A 22,255-nucleotide genomic window follows, 5' to 3' on the forward strand; every position below is an offset into this window, starting at 1 on the left:
CTAGGGTCCTACCTTTCATCATGTACTCCCTTATTTGTTATTCCTCCCAACATGCATCACCTCAGACTTTTCAGGATTCAATTCCATTTGCCACTGTTCTGCCCATCTGACCAGCCCACCTGTATCATCCTGTAGTCTAAGGCTTTCCTCCTCAGTATTTACCACACCACCAATTTTCATGTCATCTGCAAACTCACTGATCATACCTCCTACATTCATGTCTAGATCATTAATGTACACTACAAACAGCAAGAGACCCAGCACCAAACCCTGCAGTACGCCACTGGACATGGGCTTCCAGTCACAAAAACAACTTTCTAACATCACTCTCTGCCTCTTGCCACTAAGCCAATTTTGGATCCAAATTGCCCTAGATCTTACCTTCTTGACCAATCTTCAATGCGAGACCTTGTCAAAAACCTTACAGAAGTCCATGTAGACTACATCAACTGTACTAACCTTGTCTAAACACCTAGTCATCTCCTTGAAAAATTCAGTCACATTTGTTTGACATGATCTCCCCCTGACAAAGCCATGCTGACTATCCTTGGTTAAAATTGCCTCTCCAAGTGGAGATTAATTCTGACCCTCAGAATTTTTTCCAAAAGTTTCCCAACCACTGATGTTAGGCTCACTGGCCTATAGTTCCCTGGTTTATCCCTACCACCCTTCTTGAATAATTGTACCACATTAGCTGTCTTCCAGTCCTCTGGCACCTCTCCTGTGGCCAGAGAGGATTTGAAAATTAATGTCAGGGCCCCTGCAATCTCCTCCCTTGCCTCCCACAGAAGCCTGGCTGCTCATCTGGGCTTGGGGAGTTGTCCACTTTTAAGCCCGCTAAAACCGTTAATACCTCCTCCCTCCCAATGCTAATTCGTTCAAGTATATCACCGTCCCCCTCCCTGATCTCTATACTTACACCGGCCTTCTTTATAGTGAATACAGATGCAAAGTATTCATTTAAAACTTCACCTACGTCTTCCAGCTCCTCATACAGCTTGTCACTTTGGTCCCTAATGGGCCCTACTCTCTCCCTGGTTATCCTCTTACCCCTAATATACTTATAAAACTCCTTTGAATTTTCCTTTGACTGCTATTGACTGCTTTTTGCCACAGAGATCTAAGCGCCACATGAGTGCAGTGGATGGCACGCTGCATCTGTGGAAAATCTTGCTTCCTGGCTTTCTTGATCCCGGGCGAAATGCACAAAGTTCTATGCTTTCGCAAAGATGGCATCCATGACCTCCTGTGCATGGAGGCTTGCAAGATCCCACACAGGTCACCTGTGGATCCCTGGAAGGAGCCACTTGCGTAAAAATTGAGCAATGAGGTCACTTTCACGGCCACTGGTAGTGGATCCAGCAATAGGTGGCATATGTGACCAACTAGTTCCCTAGACATACGCAGTCTTCCGTGACACTTGTTCTCAATCATCTGCAGGAATGACAGGCACCATTTGTAGACCTGGGTCCAGCAAGGCATCTATGGGCGATAGCTCGCTGTGGATCTTCAGCTGCATGCATAGAAGGTCCTGCCGCCCCTTCACCTTGAGGGAGATGCTTCTCCTTTCGCCAAGCCAGGCGCCTCCACCACTGTCTTCTTCTCTGCTCCCTGTAAAAGCCATGAAGCATACCATTAAATCACCAGGCTCCAGGATCCTGATGTTCTCCTCCTGCAGGATCAAAGAGAGAGAGACACCTGGTTTAGCTTGGGTGTACTAAGAACCTCTCTTGGTTAAGTCCGAAGGCCCCTTTATGCATGCAGCAGAGTGCTGGCCACCACTTGGGTGGCCAGTGTGTAGTGCAGTCATTGGTTGTCTGAAACCCCACCCACCTCCACCCTACTCCACTTAACCGATTGGTGGCAGCTTTGGCCATTGGACTGCATGCTGTGCTCTCAACTCAGGCACAGTCATTCACCTAACCCGCACTGCAAGGCTGTGTTGTTAGCTTGAACCATGTGGGATACTGGTGAAAACCTTAATCAATACATTGCAAGGAGGTGTGAGCACCTCCAGCAGTGACTGCGCCATGGCCATCTTTTGCAAGGGGATTGTACAACTTGCCCAGTTGGCCAATTACTCTGCTGCCTCTAAAACACACATTGATTTGCAGCCTGCATCTGAGGGGTAAAAAGTTCACAAGCATCTGGTGGCATTTTCATGCTTCTGTGTTGCTTGAGTGGGCAGAAAATCTTCAGAAGCCCGAGTCCAAGCATGTCAATGGAGCTGCAACTGAATGGTCTCAAATGGAAGAATGCTCACTTTTGACAAGCTTTTCCAAGTGCATGGCTGCTTCTCTCAGCTCCACCCACCCAATCCCCCTGGCATGTGCTTGAGTACTTCCCTCAGCCTGACCACTGCCTTGTCCCCCGCTTCCCCCATTCTTGAATGCGTTTTAAAAATCCAAATACGCTACCTCCTCTAGTTTCCCCCTTATCCATCCTACCAGTTACATCTTCAAAAAAAACTCTAATTGATTTGCCAAACACTCCTTCCATTTCATAAAGCCATGCTGGCCCTACTAATTATAATATGATTTTTTTAAGTGGCTGCTTATCATGTCCTGAAGATAGGATTCTCGCATTTTCTGCACGATTGACGTCAGGCTAACTGATCTATTGGTTCTTGATTTCTTTCCCCTTTCTTGAGTAGCAGAGTTACATTTACTACTTTCCAGCCAGGAGACCAATCCAGAATCCAGGCAATTTTGGAAAATCAGAACCAATGCTTGTCCTATCTCTGTAGCCACCTCTTAAAATTCAAGGGTGTAGGCTACAAGGTCCACAGGACTTGTCAAATTTTAGTTCCAATAATTTCTCCAGTACTATCGCATTTCTAAAAAGCTAATACTAATTCCCTTAAGCACCTCATTTTCACCAGATCCTTGATTTAGCCACTACTTCCTAAATGTTTCTTTGTCTCCAACTATGAAGACAACTACAACATATTTGTTTATTGTATCTGCCATTTCCTTATTCCGGATTATAATTTCTTCTGTCTCTGCATGTTTGTCATGTTTACTTTCACTAATATCTTTCTTTTTGTATACCTATAGGAACTTGTACAATTTTTTAAATGTCTTTAGCTAGTTTATCCTCAGAACCTGTGTTATCTTTCTTTATCAATTATTTGGTCATCCTTTGCCAAATTTTAAAATCTTCCAAATCCTCAGGCTTGCAACTCTTTTTGATAACATTATAAGCCTCTTCCCTTAATCTAATATTATCATTGACCTCACTTGATAGTTACAGTTGGACCACTTTCCTGTGGGGTTTTTAATTCTTTAAGGGAACGTATATTGTTGAAAAAATGAATGAATTCTTTAAATATTTACCATTGCTTATCTACCATCATAAATTTTCATCCAGCTTCCTAATCTACCTTAATCAACTCATCCCTCACACTTAAATAGTTTATTTTGTTTCAGACAGTAGCAAAGTCATTATGTTACTGGACTAGTACTCCAAAGTGCTGCACGAAAGAGCGCAAGCCCTGACTCCCTCTTCCCCTCGCCCACACAGGTAGTGTTGAGCGCTTCCAGGGGCACATCACGCTGGGTGGGCCTTAACTGGCCTGCCCACATAAAATGGCAGCACACAGCCGATCACGGGCAGCAATCGGCACCACACCCGCTCCCGACCAGCCCGCCCGTTGGAGAGGAAATTCTCTCCATGACTTCAAATCCCATCATGGCAGCTGGGCAATTTAAGTTCGCTTAATTAATAAATAAATCTGGAACAAAAAGCTATTATAAGTAACCATTGGATTGTCATAAAAACCCATCTAGGTCATGAATGTCCTTTTGGGAAGGACATGGCCTAACCTAAAGGTGACTCTAGATCCAGTTTAATGTGGTTGACTTTTAACTGTCTGTTGAACTGGCCTTGCTAGCCATCCCCCATCCCATGAATGATTAAAAATCTTGATTGAATCACTGTCAAGCTCAATATAAAATTCTATCAATTATGATCATTTATTGCTCCCTTGACATATTGATCTAGAAAACTATTTTGTATGCACTCTATTAACTTGCCCTCCACACTACTACTAAAAATTAGATTTGCCCTGTCTATATGAAGATTAAAGTATATGTTTCATGTATATGTTCCATTACTAATAGAAGGGTTGTAAACATATTGGTAAATATTCATGAAAAAAATGAACACTTTGCATGTCTATTAAATGTACGGGCTTTCACAATGAAACAAACCGATCATTTCATTCCGATCAAAAGAACAATATTGTCAGTTAAATAAAGGAAATGTACTGATCTATTGGTTAAAGACACAGGCCTAGACATTTAGCTCACCCAGTTTTCAGCACATAGGAAGCATAAGGTGCAGTCCCTGTATCCAAATGGTGAAGCTAGGGCTCCCAGGTATTGAACCTCAGATCTCTTTATAATGGAGCCTGTAAAGCAGCACAGCCCACTGATGAAGAGAAGTGGAAGATTGGGTTGCTCTTCGTGTCGCAGCAGCCCTGAGGTAAGTGGGTCCAGAGTTCAGAACTAGGACCATTACAGGGAATCAGGTTGTGTCAGGTTGAAACATCAGAGCAGGCAAGCTTGTATTATAACTTTTCTAAATGCCACATCTTTTCCATTTAGATGAGAATGAATGCTCCAATCCAGCTTCTTGTGGATCTGCAACCTGTTATAATACGCTTGGCAGCTACAAATGTGCCTGTCCTTCTGGCTATAACTTTGATGAGTTTGCCAATAGCTGTCATGATGTGAATGAATGTTCATCCTACAAGAATCCATGCTCATATGGCTGCTCAAACACAGAAGGAGGCTATCTCTGTGGCTGCCCCCCTGGATATTACAGAGTAGGACAAGGGTAAGATCTCTTGCACATGTTTTCTATCAAACTCAATGGATGGAATCATCCCATCTTGGAAATTTTTCTGCCACTGGGGACATTTTTAGTTCCTAACTGCACTGGTGGCTGCTGCCTTAACAGTGTCAAGATCTTCCTAGAGACAGTCAATCAAGAACCCGCCACTGGGAGTGCCATCCAGTTAAGGACAGCGGGACAACCAGGGAACCAGCAGGCCCAATGAGAGCACCCAAAGCAATATCCTGCCAGCAGCCACACCAGAAGAAGTGGGCAGTGCTAAGGCAGGCAGAAAACCATGAGAGTGCCTCAGAATGGAGGGACATGGATGTCTGCATCTCCTGAACCCTACAGAGGAGCTAGTTCTCTGCATCACAGGCCAGCTGCAACAGGGCCTGTGGTATCCAATGTTGCTCAGAACATTAAGGATGATGACCTGTTCCTGCCATATGACTCTTTTCAACTCACAGCACACATCCTGCTAGCTGGTGGTGTAATGAGCAAGCTGCTTGTGATATGACAATGAACCTCTTGCTTCCCAAATACCCTTCCCTCAAACCAACCTTCCCCTTGTGAGTTCCTGCTTTTAGACACCCAAGAACTGTGGCATCCCCCACCACAGGAGACCCAGGAGGAGGAAAGAAACCAAAAGCAAAGCTCTGATGATAAAGATCCCTTGATCTAACACTTGCAGCCACCAGTTCAGATACGGGAACTGCACATATCTTGGAAGTTAGTGTACAATTGGGGGTCAGCAGGTGGTGAGTCATCCAGGCAAGAGCGGTCTGTAGCTAGGTCAGGGATGAAGGATTGTTCATGCGCCAGCTCACAGGAGGTAAAGGTTGTAGATGAGAACTGCTACAGAGGACTCAGATGACAACCCCCTTGGGACAGCATCCAGGAGAACATGGGCATAGGCATGCATACTGAGATACTGGCTTCATTACCTGGCTTGCCAGACTGCCTCCTGTCACTGTCAAGGAACATGGAGGAGTCTGGCTGCAATTTGGTAGAGGGAATGATGTGGAGCTTGTCCTCTCCGCAGTTCTTGTTCCATATCCCTGCCAACTTGAAGTCCCAGAGGCATAGCCACTACTGCATTTCTATCTGTTGTAGCCTTTGTGTGGACAGGTCACCTACTCCTCTATCACATAGAAACTAGGAGCAGGAGTAGGCCATTCGGCCCTTCAAGCCTGCTCTGCCATTCAATATGATCATGCCTGATCCTCTATCTCAATGCCATATTCCCATCTTCTTTCCATACCACTTGATGCTCCTAATATCCAAAAATTTATTTCTTGAATATACTCAGTGACCCAGCCTCCACAGCCTTCTCTGGTAGAGAATTCCACAGGTTGACCACCTTCTGAGTAAATACATTTTTCCTCATCCCAGTCCTAAATGGCCTGCCCCGTATCCTGAGACTGTGGCCCCTGGTTCTAGACTCCCCAACCAGGGGCAACATCCTCCCTACATCCAGTCTGTCTAGCCCTGTTAGAATTTTATATGTTTCAATCAGATCCCCTCTCATTCTTCTAAACTCCAGTGAATACAGGCCCAGTGTAACCAATCTCTCCTCATACGACAGTCCTGCCTTCCCCGGTATCAGCCTAATGAACCTTCACTGCACTCCCTCTGTGGTAAGTATATCCTTTCTTAGGTAGGGAGACCAACACTGCACGCAATACTCCAGGTTTGGGCTCACCAAGGCCGTGTATAACTGCAGTAAGACATCCCTATTTCTGAACTCAAATCCTCCAGCAGTGAAGCCAACATACCATTTGTCTTCCTGATTGCTTGCTGCACCTGCTTATTTACTTTCATTGACTGGTATACAAGGACCCAGATCTCTTTGTACATCCACATTTCCTAATATATCACCTGCTTTTCTGTTCTTCACACCGAAGCATATAACCTCACATTTATCCACATTATACTGCATCTGCCATATGTTTGCCCACACATACTACTTGTCTAAATCGCCCTGAAGCCTCCTTGCATCCCCCTCACAACTCAAAACCCCACCAAGTTTTGTTTCGTCAGCAAACTTGGATGAGGGAACCAAATGCAATATTTCTAAGTCATTTAAATATATATCGTGAATAGCTGGGACCCAAACACTGATCTCTGTGGTACACCACTAGTCAGTGCTGCCAGCCAAAAAAAGACCCATTTATCCCCACTCTTTGTTTCTGGTCTGTCAACCATTTCTCAATCCATGCCAGTATATTACCCCCAAACCCATGTGATTTAACTTTGCCCACTAGCCTCTTAAATAGGACCTTATCAAAAGCCTCCTTGAAATCCAAATACACCACATCCTCTGGTTCTCCCTTATCTATTCTACTAGTTACATCCTCAAAAAACTCCAGTAGATTAGTTAAGCATGATTTCCCTCTCATAAACCCATGCTGACTTTGTCTAATCACGTTAATGCTTTCCAAGTGTTCTGTTACCACATCATTTATAATAGACTATTATAATAGTCACGCCCTACACCTCCCCCTGTTAGGACGCAACAACACTCTGGCAATTCGAGGAGTTCACTGTGACACCTCCAAAAACAGTACAGAGTACTTCAACCATAAGACCATGAAACGTAGGAGCAGAAGTAGGCCATTCAGCCCATCAAGCCTGCTCTGCCATTCAATGAGATCATGGCTGATATAATCTTCAACTCCACTTCCCTGCCTTGTCCCCATAACCCTTGATTCCCGTACTGATTAAAATCTGTCTATCTCAGCCTTGAATATACTTAACGACCCAGCCTCTACAGCCCTCTGCGGTAAAGAATTCCACAGATTGACTACCCTCTGAGAGAAGAAATTCCTCCTCATCTCTGTTTTAAATGGATGCCCCCTTATCCTGAGATCATGCCCTCTGGTCCTAGACTCTCCCACAAGGGGAAACAACCTCTCAGCATCTACCCTGTCAAGCCCTCTAAGAATCTTACATGTTTCAATAAGGCCACCTCTCATTCTTCTAAACTCCAATGAGTATAGGCCCAACCTACTCAACCTCTCCCCATAAAAAAATCCCTCCATCCCTGGGATCAACCGAGTGAACCTTCTCTGGACTGCCTCCAATGCCAGTATATTTTTCCTTAGATAAGGGGACCAAAATTGTTCACAGTATTCTAGGTGTGGTCTAACAAGTGCCTTGTATAGTTTTAGCAATACTTCCCTATTTTAATACTCCATTCACTTTGAAATAAAGGCCAACATTCTATTTGCCTTCTCTATTACCTGTTGAACTTATGGTTAGCTTTTTGGGATTCATGCACATGGACTCCCAAATCCCTCTGTGCTGCAGTCGTTCTCCATTTAAGTAATATTCAGCTCCTGTATTCCTCCTGCCAGAGTTCATAACCTCACATTTTCCCACATTATATTCCATCTGCCAAGTTTTTGCCCACTCATGTAACCTGTCTACATTCCTCCATAGACTCCTTGTGTCATCCTCCCCACTTGCCTTCCTACCTATTTTTGTGTCGTCCACAAACTTGGTAATAGTATAATCACTTCCCTCATGCAAGTCATTAATATATATTGTATTTAATTGAGGCCCCAGCACTGATTGCTGTGGCACTCCACTAGTAAAAGGTTGCCATCCTGAAAATGCCCTCCCCTTATCCCAACTCTGTCTAATAGTTTGCCAATCCTCTGTCCTTGCTAATATGCTATCCCCAACACCATAGGCTCTTATCTTATTAAGTAGCCTTATGTGTGGTACCTTATCAAATGCCTTTTGGAAACCCAAATATATTACATCTACTGGTTCCCCTTTATCCTGCTTGTTACCTCTTCAAAGAATTCTAATACATTTGTTGAGTATGATTTCCCCTTCATTAAGCCATGCTGACTCTGCTTGATTATATTATGTATTTCTAAATGCTCTGCTATTACATCCTTTATAATAGACTCCAACATTTTCTCAATGACAGAGGTTAAGCTAACTGGCCTATAGTTCCTGTTTTTGTCTCCCTCCCTTTTTGAATAAGGGTGTTCCATTGGCCATTGTCCAATCCTCTGGGACTTTTCCAGAATCTAAGGATTCTTGGAAGATTACTGCCAGTGCATCCACTATTTCTGTAGCTACTTCATTTAATATCCTAGGATGCAACCGATCAAATCCAGGGGACTTATCGGCCTTTAACCCCACTAGTTTCTCTAGTGCTTTTTCGCTAGTGATAGTTATTGTATTTATTTCCTCCCCTTCTTTTGCCCCTTGATTATTTAGTGTTTTTGGAGTGCTATTAATATGTTTTACCGTGAAGACTGAAGCAAAGGATTTATCAACTCCTCTGTCATTTCCTGGTTGGCCATTTTTATTTCCCCAGTCTCATTCTCTAAGGGGCCGATGTTCACTTTGGCCTCTCTCTTCCTTTTTATATATTTAAAGAAGCTCTTATTATCCATTTTTATATTACTTGCTAGTTTACCCTCAAAGTTTATTTTTGCCCTTTTTTTTGGGTCAGCTTTTGTTGGACTTTAAAACTTCCCCAATCCTCTGACTTACCACTAATCTTTGCCACATTGTATGTTATTTCTTTCAATTTGATACTGTCCTTAACTTCCTTGGTTAACCATGGTTGGGGTTATCCCCTTCCTTAAATCTTTCTTCCACACTGGGATATATTTTTTTGAGAATCATGAACTATTTTCTTAAACGTCTGCCATTGTTCATCAACCACCTTTTCTGCTAAACTGTTTTCCCGGTCTGCTCCAGCTAATTCTGGCCTCATTCCATTGTAATTACCCTTATTTAAGTTAGCATAGTTGTTTCCAACCCAGGTTTCTCACTCTCAAACTGAATGCTAAATTCTACCAGATTATGGTCACTGTTTCCTCGGGGATCCTTTACTCTCAGATCATTTATTAAACCTGCCCCATTACACATTACCAGATCCAAAATAGCCTGGTCCCTTATTGGATTCACAACATATTGTTCCAAGAAACTGTCCTGAATACACTCTATGAATTCTTGCTCATGTCTACCTCTGCCAATTTTATTTTCCCAATCTACATGAAGATTAAAGTCACCCATGATTAATGTATTGCCTTTTTTACATGCCCACATTACCTCCTGATTTATTCTCTGTCCTACAGTATAGCTACTGTCAGGGGGTCTATAGACTACTCCCACCAGTGTCTTCTTCCCCTTGTTATTTCTTATCTCCATCCGTATGGATTTACATCTTCCGATCCAAGATCTTTCCCTGCTATCGTACTTATTCCATCTCGTACTAACAAAGGTATGCCATCACCCTTTCCAATAAAAAAAGTTCAGAGTAATTGCTTTACCTGTAATTAGGGTACCTGGTCCCTTAAGTAATGCTAGTGCAGGGCCCATATTGCAGTTTCGTGCTTGATTTTTCTTGCATGAGCAGTGAACTCATTGTCTGCGCATTCATTGCCCAAGTTTGGGATCCTGGCATCAGATCAGAGAGTTTGGCTGTATGACATCAGGATAGTGCCAAATCAATGTCTTTTGGCTCACTCAGGTGATGCACTGGCGTACAACCTTTCCACAAAGCATACCACGCAGGATGTGGCTGGCAGTGAAGGCCATACATCAAGAGCAGTGCAAGGCCCTGTAGTGATGCAACATGAAGCAAATCTGCACCCATACATTGAAATTTTTCAAGGAATAAGTGGTCTCTTGATTTATCCAACCAAAATGAGCCTCCTCATACTCACTATACTGAATTTAATTTGCTATTTATCCACCCATTCTGAAAGTCCGTTTATGTTTGGCGTAGTCATCTATTTTATTAGTAACCCTCAATAGTTGTTCTTGTATTCATGCCATAAATCAAATTCTTCATAACTGGGGAATCACATTTGAAATTTAATCAAATGAGGTATAACTGAGCTGTCAGAATAGAAGCATTTTGGTGTGTTTCTGAAATAAACTGCTTTATTTCTTTGTATGGAATCTAAGTTGGTAGACACTTGCCAGCCGTACACAGGAACTCACAGTTTATATCAGAAAAATTAGAGTGGAAATTCACATTTACTTTGTATGTTTAAGAGATTTCACATAGATTTAGCAATTTCAAATACAAACTTCAATCAACTTCCTTTCCTCTGCCTCATACTTTTAGCCCAAAGCCCAGCACTGCTCCTAATATGTCCCAAAACAGAAACCTGTGCTTCGTCTGCTGACAGGACCCAGAATTCTGAGTGTTTCAACAGACTACCAGTATAAAATCAGCAGGAGTCTATTGGAACAGACGCAAACTTGGCCAGGTCCCAGATACACCAGTTCCCAGCCATAACCACAACAGTTTGATTTATATAGTACTTTTAACATAGAAAAGTTTCAAAGAGGCATAATCAAAGAAATGGGCGTGGAGCCAATGAAGGAGATATTAAAAGGACTGACCAAAAGCTTAGTCACAGAATTGAGTTTCAAGGAGGGGCATAAAATAAAGGGAGGGAGATATGAGGTGCACAGGAATTTAAGGAGGAAATTCCAATGTCCAGGGCCTAAGTTACAGAATGAATTAACCCAATTAACCAACATTTTGCCAAATATTAACCTAAAGAAGTTAACGTGTGATGTAAATGTGTTGTTTCGGCTTAAATATTGCAATAAGGCTGTGCTACCAGTTCCCATTGACTGAATCTCATGTAGTTAGCTGCAACTCAAAAATGAGTTTGTTAATATTTGTTACAAGCAACATGACCCACACATTACTAACTGACACCACTAGCATGGGTCTTAGGCAACATAAAGATATCTTCTACCAAGAGACAAATACAAACAGAGCAAAAACGTTGGAAAGAGAGCGAAGATACCTGAGAGACAGAGAAACAGAAATAACGGGCAGAATTTTATGGCTCCTCCCGCTGGCAGGTTCTTCCGGTCCTGCCCAAGTCAATGGAGTTTTGAATGGCTCGCCACATTTTCTGGCCCCGCCCCCACTGTGACAGGGCCGTAAATTCCGCCCAACATAAACATTGTGAAAAAAAACATGAATGTTACAATTTATAACTGAACTAAAGTACAGGGTCCAATTTTAACTCTGTGCAAGTGGATAGGTTTTCAATGAGTTATAATTTCACCCATAATGGCAGTTTTGATTTTAATTTCCATACCTTGTTTTGAATTCTAATTTCCCTCTTAATTTACTCCATAGCCATTGTGTCTCTGGCATGGGATTCAATAAAGGCCAGTATCTGCCTGTTGGTGGAGATCCTGATGATGAAAATCTTCTGTCACATGAAACTTGCTATGAATGTAAGATCAATGGCTACTCCAAAACTGGTGGCAGAAAGAGAAGAAGTGTCAATGGTACCGAGCCTGAACAGGTAACCATCTTTTTAAATAAACTGAATAGTAACATTTTTGTCTTCATATAAAATAAATTAAATCAGAATAAGGATTTAGAGATTGTAAATTGGATTGTCAAAATATCAGATCTCCACTTGATGGTAAAGGAAATGAAAAGTGCATACTCATGGGTCCATTAAAATAAAGGGATTTTATGTACATAGAGCACTTAAATATATTGATTCCCTTTGCAACCTATTTTGAGGCCTCCCAATGACAAAAATGGAGCTCCCTAATTATTTCATATGCACTCAATACTAATACTGCCCTGCTATTTATTTTGATGCTAGGATCAACAGATTAGTTTGGCTAGCCTGGATATGGACAACCCAGTCAAAATGAACCTAACTATCTTAGAGCTGAACCATAAGAAGCATATTTTAGAACTTGTGCCAGCTATTGAACCACTCTACAATCATGTTCGTTATGTTATCTCCTACGGAAATGACAACAACTACTTCCGTATCCACCAAAAGGATGGTTTGAGCTACCTGCACTTGACCAAGAGGAGGCCCCTGGAAGGTACTTACACACTGGAAATCACCAGTATTCCTCTGTATAAGAAAAAAACACTGCAGAAACTGGAAGATAAAAAAGACAATGACTACCTCCTCGGTGAGCTGGGAGAAGCACTCAAAATGAGACTACAGATCCAGCTTCATTAAACTAGCTGAGACTTGCATTGCTTCTATTCAAAATTATTCCTTTAATTATCTCCACAAATATGTCTGCTTTCAAAAAGCTTTCACAAGTCAAGGGCTGTGATTCTACATTATGGACGTCGTATCTTCATGTTCTCGCCAAGACTGCGTGACCCTTCTTTCAATAAATGGGTTTTTCCACACTGCCATGTTAACAGTATTCCATATAACCTCAGTCATGGTTGCTGTATATTTAATATCACCTCAGTCGCCTCAGTCAGTGGGCTCATATTTTACATGAGGATGTGTGCGTGTGTGTGTGTGAGTTGTAAATGGCTTCTAATAACGTAGACCAATAGCAACATAATGAGCCATTTCTCTGGATTACAGATAATATTATGTAACTGTTCATATATTAATATCAATATGCAATGCTAAGTCAGACTGTACTGTATATGATAGGGCATTCTCAGAGGAACCATTTCAATCACCACAAATCCTTCCCTTTCAAGTGGTGCAATATTTGATAGATAACTGGTACTACAACCCAGAACAAAATGGGTTATATTTGTTCACGTGCATGTTTAAAGACAGCAGTAAATTTGTACTTTCATGGTGCTTGTACAGAAAACTGGTGCTAATGATATTTATTCTATCAGGGTCAGCGTACTGTACAACCAAAAACTAGATCTCATCAGGAAGTAACTGGCATTGGAATTTCTGTTTCAGTACATCATGATTTGTGCAGCATTTTACATTGTTTTATGTTTCCATTTGTATTTCATGTATAAAGGATAATGTGTGCACATTGAATGCCTGCTAGTTGCTAACTCGAAGATTGTAATGTCTTCTTTTTATATACTGTACAAATGTGTTCTATATCAGGGGTATATTGGTCACCAATTGGTTCTTGTGAAAAGTACATGAAAAAAATCTGGGTTTGTAAAAGTTAGTACCTCCCTGTTTGTAACAACAAGGAAATGAGCCTAATTTTAATACATATCTGTTTTGTCTTAAAGATGCATTTACATTGAAGATTTCTTAGCACAAAATGGCATTTTATTTAGAAGGGAGAAGAAAGATTTATATAAAATTCTAAAAAAAAAACTGAAAAAGGAACATTTTGTTACCGGGGTGCTTTATTCTGTAGATTTGAGAGCATCAGTATGCCAACAACTTTTCTTACAATAAAGCTTATTATTTTGGGTTATATACATTTTAAGTGACTAAATGTGTTACTTGTAAACACATGTAGGTTGAAACCAGGAGCAATGTGTATATTTGCTCACAGAGAGCACCAGATAATAAATGTGGCACATGCGACCAACTGCATTTGTCAAACTTGTACATGCAAATGAAATATTACCATCATCCCACTGTGGAGAGTGACCGGACACGAGTAACATTGTCCTTTAAGCATATTGTATCCTTGCCAATCAGCTGTTTCTGTCCCCTTCTCTGTGGTTTAAAAAGTCCTATTCAGGCATGCACTTTTAGTTCATTTTCTCTCTTTATTGGCAGTAAAACTCTGCTGTCTCCCACATAAGAAAATGTTGGCAGTCTTTGACAACCAGTTTTCTGTTTGTAGAGAAAAAAATTCAAATCCTTGCCTAAAGTCCCATGGTAATATAGCGGAAGTGCTCAAAATCTTACACATCACTCTTGTTTCTTTTATGTGGTTTTGGTTTGTGGAGTTTTCACACAGCTTTCACTAGTGCCCTGTTCAACTGAGGCCCACTATGCCCTACAGCAATAAGATCAACTCATTTTGATTCTACCACACGGTTGCTGGCTAATGCAAGCTCATGGTGTTAAAATTTGCACTGAATAGCTACCAAATCATCTATCTACCTTATCTTCCATCATTACCAGACTGTTCTAAGCATAAAACTTCCTCAAGTTTCAACATAAAATTAGGTAAACCACCAATTTGTAGTAAGGCGATCCTGATTACATGAGTGGCAAAGCTTTGATTCAGTTCAGTGTTGAGTGAATGTGGAATAGCTCATTACAAAAGCACTCATATGTCAGGTAGAAAGCAGTGCATGGGTAGGAAATGCTTGCTTGATGATTCCAACCAGATGCATCAGTCAGTCTTTATTCCACAACATCTTGTGCAACAAAGGGAAGAATGATGAGAATGAATTCCACAGATATTCTCCTCTTGTGTCAATCAAAATTGTTCCTGGTTATGGATTGACCTGCCATACTGACATCCGCTGACATCAGTCCTGTCACCTCTGTCCAGCCAAGTGATTAGAGTGTCCTAGTTGCCATAGACATACAGATAATTGCATCTCAAAGGATGCCCAAGTAAAGGAACTGATCCACTGACACTAATGTTCAATTCATAAAAGAAAAAAAGTAAGTTGTTGATGATGAAAATACCTGTGAGGGAGTTATTTAATGTTATTGAAAATTTGTCCAAACATAGTCAGCTTCATTAAACTGGCTGTATACCTCCCCCATATATTTTTGAACTAGGGCCCAGCAGGATTATGTCAGAGCTCATTCGCGTCAGTATGCTTATAAGTCTCAAACAGGTTTTATGTTGCATATGCTAAGGGCCTATAGTTTAAATCAAATTACAGAGACAAATGGACATTTTCCAGAAAGACAAACAGACTTCTCCATCTTCTCTGAAGAAGAAAGGAAGTGGATGAAAGAGAAGCACATAGGGCAGAAATATTCACGTGTTGGGCGAGCGTCCCAACATCATCATGTACTCGCGCAATATTACGGTTGGTGGGTGCGCACAGGAGTCAGAGCCATGTCTACCATAAATTAGGCCAGTTAAGGCTCTTGACACCCAACTGATGGCAATTTAATGTTGCCTGTGCAATTTTTCGCTCGTCACATTGGCAAAACGGGCATGCAGCCAGCCCATAATTTGCAGAAGCCTCATCCACGGGCGGGATAAGAAGGGTCAGCAGCACTGTCAATGTTAGAAGTGAGGAGTTTTGGAGATAATTTGCTGCTGGTGGTTTATTGGTACTTGTCAGCTTAATCTCTGACTGGGGCTTCATTGTTAACATTTCCAAGCTTCATTTCTGGACTCAATGGTGTCTTCCAGGCTCCCTGAGGATTCAGACCGTGTGGACCCTTCCCGGTATCAGACAGCCTTCCCTTACTCTGGTAATGGGGATTGTAGTCTCTGCTCAAGCCACCTCCTCTGTGGAGGAAGAGAGGGGCAGAAGGGAGAGGAGGTCACGTGTCCCAATGCAGCTTCCAGGGGAGGGACCTGTGGGAGGAGAGGCGCAGACACAAAGGACGCAGGGCCAGCAGGTAGTCCAAGGCAGAAGGGGCCGAAAAAGATGCCATATCCTGCTGCCAGGGTTTACAGGCGGCGATGCAGCTACCTCAATATGTCCATGTGCAATGACGAAAGAGGCTTCATCTCTCCAGAGAGGCCGTGACCTTCGTTTGTCAGATGATCAGGCCTGAGCTCAGCTCCGACTGTGGGTGGAATCCCCCATGGCCGTGGCTCTGAAAATCACAGTGGCCCTCAACTCCTATCCCTCTGGCTCTTTCCAGGGGTCAGTGGGGGATCTGTGTGGAGTCTCCCAAACTGCTATCCATAGTTGCATCAAGCTGATGACAGAAGTTCTGTTCAGCAGGTGTTGACTTTCGTTTCTGTAAGGAGAAGGCCAGCCAGGCTGAGTGAGCCAGAGGCTCCACAGCAATTGCTGAGTTCTCCCGCATCCAGGGAGCCATCGACTGCACACATGTGGTCATCAAGGCACCAGCGGGTCAGCCAGGAGCCTTCGTGAACAGAAAGGGATTCCACTCCATGAACATGCAGATAGCGTGTGACCACAGGATGCAGATTCTGCAAGTCTGTGCAAGGTACCCTGGCAGCTCCCATGACGCGCATATCCTCAGACATTCCCAGGTGCCGAGGCTCTTCAGTGCTTCAGCGCAACTGGATGGATGGCTGCTGGGTGACAAGGGATATCCCTTAAAAAGGTGGCTCATGATACCTCTCTGCCACCCAAGAACAGAGGGCAAGCAGTGGTACAACAGGAGCCATGCCTGACAAAAGGCTGTGGTGGAGAGAACGATCGGTCTTCTCAAGATGCGCTCCTGATGCCTGGACCATTCAGGAAGCGCATTGCAATACCCCCCAGAGTGGGTGTCACTAATAGTGGCTGCATATTGCACTCCCCATAATCTGGCTCTGGCAAGGGAGGACCCACTGGAGGAGGAGGATGTTGATGCAGCTGCATGGGCCCCAGGTGATGAGTCCAGTAGTGAGTCAGAAGAGGAGCACAGTGAGGAGAACGCTGATGCGTGAAGTCAGACCTTTGTAACCTCCAAGGAGACAGGGACACCAGGGAGGCATTGACCCAACACTCCTTCAGCTAAGCTGTCAAATATGAACTACCAGCTCATGCCAGATCTTCCGCCTCTATCCTGGATCGCAGAAATGACCCTTTCCTTGGCCCCCAAGATACACTCAGTGCCTGTGCAATAAAGGTTTGAGCCACCCATGTCCAGCATTACATACTGGCCTACCCTGCACCTACAAAACAAATGAAGCATACTGAATCCAATAACAAAAAAGCAAATGTAATTTTGTGTTGGAACTCAAATAGTATTGAACGCAACTGGTGTTGGTAGTCACACCATTAAAGAAAGAAAAACAAAATGGGGGAACAAATGGTCACCCACGACCTGTCCCTCTTGTGCTTAAAGTGCTTTAAACTTACATTTATGGGTGCTACGTCTAGGTGCTCCCTCCTCGCTGACAGCAGCATTGGAGACTGTCTGCTGACTCTGCTGTCCTGTTGACCTTGATGGTCGTCCTCTGGCCCTCCACGGGGCTCCAAGCCTGTGCTGGCCCCACCTGGGAGGGAGCGGCCAGTTCCACAGCTGGAAGTTCCCCTGTTGCCGCAGCCTCATCAGGTTTGACAGTCAGTGGCAGAGGGGCAGAGGAGCTGCTGCCATGATCCCTAGAGCCCTGAGAGGAGCCCAGAGACGGCAGGCAGATCGTGTGCCAATGTGAGGTTGCTATGGACTCGCTGCTCACCATTCATGGACGGCACCTAGCTGAGATAATGGATGCCCCATCCATCTCACACACAGACACTGACCAGCTAAGGTTAACAGCTATGTAAGGGCTTGCAGGTCCGAGCACAACCCCAGGAACCCCTGATTCTGAACCCTGAGAGTCGCCACTCTCCCTATGGAGGAGGCATTGCACTCGGCCGTGAAGGTCAATGCAATGCTCACGCTCAGCAGGGACTCCCCCACAGCAGAGACTGTGGCACATATCATACCCTAATGGATCTGCACCAAATTCTCCCATGCATCTCGCTGGATGTCCAGCATCTGCCGCCTAATGGATGTCTCCAGAGGCCCACCATCAGCCTTCGACTGAGCATCGCACTGGTCTCCAGCAATCCTCCAACTACCAGTGCCTTGGGCACTCTCTGCCTCCTCCTGCACCACAAGCGTCAAGTGCCCTCACCAATGTGCACCAAGATACTAGCCGCCGAACTAATGCCCACCAAGGTGCTGGTATCTTCACTGGTGCCTGCTTTAGAGAGCGGATGTGATGGTGCTTGGGGAGCATGGTGGTCCTCTTGGTTCAGGGGTGGCCCTCAGGGTCTGGAGAGTGAACACCTGCTGATGAACCTGAAAAGGAGAAGAAGGACATGTCATTAGTTAAAGTCATCAAGCTGTCACTGCGCGTGCCAGGCACCCTGGTGAGACAACGGAGATCTGTATCATGGTGCCCTCATCTTTCAATGATCAATGGGGACTCCAGGTTCAAGGCTCACATCAATGAAGAGACTAAATTAGAATGGTTGCACAAGCTAAAATTCTCACCTCAATGCACTGCACCCTTACCTTCATCTGGCACCCCAATCTCACCACGGCCAGTTGACTGAGATGCATGGCACCTCTCTTGCTTGAAGGCCTCCAGCTCGTACTGGGAGAGGATGAGGAGGTGTTGGGGTCCTCCTCCAGTTGGTGACCTCTCAATATTGTTATGGGCCATCTTCTCCTGAAAGGACAGAGCAGCATTGATTAGTCCACTCTCTACCTGCAGCACCATTGCAGCCCAGCCAATCGCAGCTCAGGAACACCTCGCAGGGCAGATCCGAGTCATGGCCCTCAAGGCGCAAGGCACTCAGTCCAAGCAGCCAGGGCTCAGCTCCTTGGCCAGCTCCAGCATCCTTGTCAGTTGGCACTCAGACTCTAACACCCCTGAGCTCCAGGGGGAATGGCTAGCCCAAAATAACTCAACACACTAATCTATACCAACACGGCACTCACCTTCCTGAGTGCAGCAGGTCATTGAAGCACTTCCGACACTGGACCCAGGTGTGCCACATCACTTTGTGGCTGCTCACCCAGGCTGCCACCTCCTCTCATGCCCTCTTTGTGAGGTGTGGTGGCCTCCTCTTCCTCCCATCTCTGGGGACAAGTGTGTCTCTTCTGGCAGCCGCCTCCTCCAGGAGGGCGGAGAGGCACTTGAAAAATGGGGGATGTGGGGGGGGTGGTGCCCAACACCCAGCCGACCTCACCTCCCGCCTGATCTCTGCAACTTCATTTGCAGCCATCTCGCTGCTGCAACTCCGACATGGGCAGCCTCCCAGGAGCTGCCTGCGCCACTTTTGAACTGGTCGCTGGCAGACAACAGGCCCCCCACCCCACCTGCCCCTTCTCGAAGGTTCTCAAGCCAACGTTCACGCTGAGCGGGCCTTAATTGGCCCATCAGTGTGAAATTGCGGTCTGGCCCCAATTCCTAGCCGCTCTCGCCCACCCCTGATGAGGGCAAAATTCTGCCCATAGGAAAATGGCTTCAACTCCAGAAGTTTTCCTAATCATCAGCACAGTGACCAAGATAATGCTAACTCAATATATATCCAATTTGATGAGAATAATGGGAGGACTGCTTTGCAATTGGGAGCCCTCAGTGATACTAATGTCAACTTAGTAGTTGTTTGTGTCCGTCATATTTTCATGCAATTCCGATTAATATTTACTATGTGACAGTGATAAATAATAATCTGAAATATTTCCTCCAGAAAGTCATTGTAACATTCAGGCTACATAATCTCTGCCTTAATTCCATCAGGCTTTCTAGTCAACTTCCAAGGGAAGATTAAATATAAGTCTTCTATTCAAGGGAAGAATCTGTTTCTTCTAGCAAAGGCATCAAAATAGAGAGATTGTGCAGAAAGAAGCTTTGTGCACAGAAAACAGTCCATGTATTATGCTCTTTATCCAGGCACAGCTGCACTTAGCTAGTCAAACCATTTGCGAAATATGCACACAAACTGTCCAGCCAAGTTGACCGCTTAAATTCTAGCTATAGAAAGAAATCAGATCAGGGTTTTTGTAGATAACTTTACAGTTAGCTGAGAAAACTTTCAGCAGTTTTCCATAGATGTCTTTGATAAATGAACTAAAATAGGACAGAGTGTTTGGAAAGGGCTAGGAATCTAACTTCAAGCACATCAGATAAAGGGACAACAATGAGAAAGGGGACGGGAAATACGGGACTGATGTTGTTGTATCTGAATGCACGCAGTATACAAAATAAGGTAAATGAACTTGTGGTGCAGGTTGAAATTGGCAGGTATGATGTGGTGGGCATCACAGAGACAAGGCTGCAAGGGGATCAGGACTGGGAGCTAAATATACAAGGGTAAACATCCTATCGAAAAGATAGGCAGGTTGGCAGAGGGGGTGGGGTTGCTTTGTTAGTAAGAAATGAAATTAAATCGATAGCCAGAAACGACATAGGGTCAGATAATGTAGAATCTGTGTGGGTAGAGTTGAGGAACCGCAAAGGTAAAAAAACCATAATGGGAGTTATGTACAGACCTCCAAACAGTAGTCAGGATGTGGGGCACAAGATACACCAGGAGATAGAAAAGGCGTGTAAGAAAGGCAAAGTTACAGTGATCATGAGGGATTTCAATATGCAGGTAGACTGGGAAAATCAAGTTGGTAGTGGATCCCAAGAAAAGGAATTTGTGGAACGTCTACGAGATGGCTTTTTGGAGCAGCTTGTGGTGGAGCCCACTAGGGAACAGGAAACTCTAGATTTAGTGATGTGTAATGAGGCAGATTTGATAAGGGAGCTTAAGGTGAAGGAACCCTTAGGAGGAAGTGACCATAAAATGATAGAATTTACCCAGCAATTTGAGAGGAAAAAAACTGGAATCAGATGTAACGGTATTACAGTTGAATAAAGGCAACTACAGAGGCATGAGGAAGGAGCTGGCCAGAACTGACTGGGAGATGAGCCTAGCAAGAAAGACAGTGGAACAGCAATGGAGTTTCTGGGAGTCATTTGGGAGACACAGCAAAAATTCATCCCTAGGAAGAAGAAGCATACTAAAGGGAGGACGATGCAACCATGGCTGACAAGGGAAGTCAGGGACACCATAAAAGCTAAAGAGAAATCATACAATGCGGTGAAGAGCAGTGGGAAACCAGGGGATTGGGAAGCCTACAAAGACCAACAGAGGACACCTAAAAAAGAAATAAGGAGAAGATTAAATATGAGGGTAAACTAGCCAGTAATATAAAAGAAGATTGCAAGAGTTTTTTGATATATAAAGGGTAAGAAAGAGGCAAAAGTAGACACTGGGCTGCTGGAAAATGTCGCTGGAGAAGTAGTAGTGGGGAACAAAGAAATGGCGGAGGAAATGAATAGGTACTGCGCGTCTGTCTTCACGGTGGAAGACATGAGTAACATCCCCAAAGTTCAAGAGAGTTGGGGGCCAGAGGTGAGTATGGTGGCCATTACCAAGGAAAAGATACTAGGAAAACTGAAAGGTCTGAAGGTGGATAAATCACCTGGACCAGATGGATTACACCCCAGAGTTCTGAAGGAGATAGCTGAAGAGATAGTGGAGGCGTTAGAGGTGATCTTTCAGGAATCACTGGAGTCAGGGAGGGTCCCAGAGGACTGGAAAATTGCTAATGTAACCCCCCTATTTAAGAAGGGAGTGAGGCAAAAGACGAGAAATGACAGTATGATTAGCCTGACCTCGGTCTTTGGAAAGATTTTAGAGTCCATTATTAAGGATGAGATTTCAGAGTACTTGGAAGTGCATGGCAAAATAGGACAAATTGAGCATGGTTTCATCAAGGGGAGGTCATGTCTGACAAATCTGTTAGAATTCTTTGAGGAGGTAACGAGTAGATTAGACAAAGGAGAGCCAATGGATGTTATCTACTTGGACTTCCAGATGGCCTTTGACAAGGTGCCATACAGGAGGCTGCTCAGTAAGATAAGAGCCCATGCTGTTAGAGGCAAGGTACTAGCATGGATAGAAGATTGGCTGTCTGGCAGGAGGCAGAGAGTGGGGATAAGGGGGTCCTTCTCAGGATGGCGGCCGGTGACTGGTGAAGTTCCGCAGGGGTCCGTGTTGGGACCACAACTTTTCACTTTATACATTAATGATCTAGATAAA

General features: G+C 44.0%; 1 protein-coding gene across 2 annotated transcripts in view; it reads left to right on the forward strand.

Moving 5' to 3' along the window:
- Window positions 1-14,025, forward strand: part of LOC121276975 (fibrillin-2) — a 401,991-nt gene extending 387,966 nt beyond the window's left edge. For both annotated transcript variants that reach the window (XM_041185736.1, XM_041185737.1), the window contains 3 exons: window positions 4,608-4,839; window positions 11,981-12,152; window positions 12,465-14,025. In XM_041185736.1, coding sequence (XP_041041670.1) covers window positions 4,608-4,839; window positions 11,981-12,152; window positions 12,465-12,839 — 779 coding nt within the window. In that variant the 3' untranslated portion in view covers window positions 12,840-14,025. The remainder of the gene's footprint in view (window positions 1-4,607; window positions 4,840-11,980; window positions 12,153-12,464) is intronic.
- Window positions 14,026-22,255: the final 8,230 nt, after the last annotated feature.

This window comes from Carcharodon carcharias, chromosome 4 (assembly GCF_017639515.1).
Source record: "Carcharodon carcharias isolate sCarCar2 chromosome 4, sCarCar2.pri, whole genome shotgun sequence".
NCBI classification, from domain to species: domain Eukaryota; kingdom Metazoa; phylum Chordata; class Chondrichthyes; order Lamniformes; family Lamnidae; genus Carcharodon; species Carcharodon carcharias.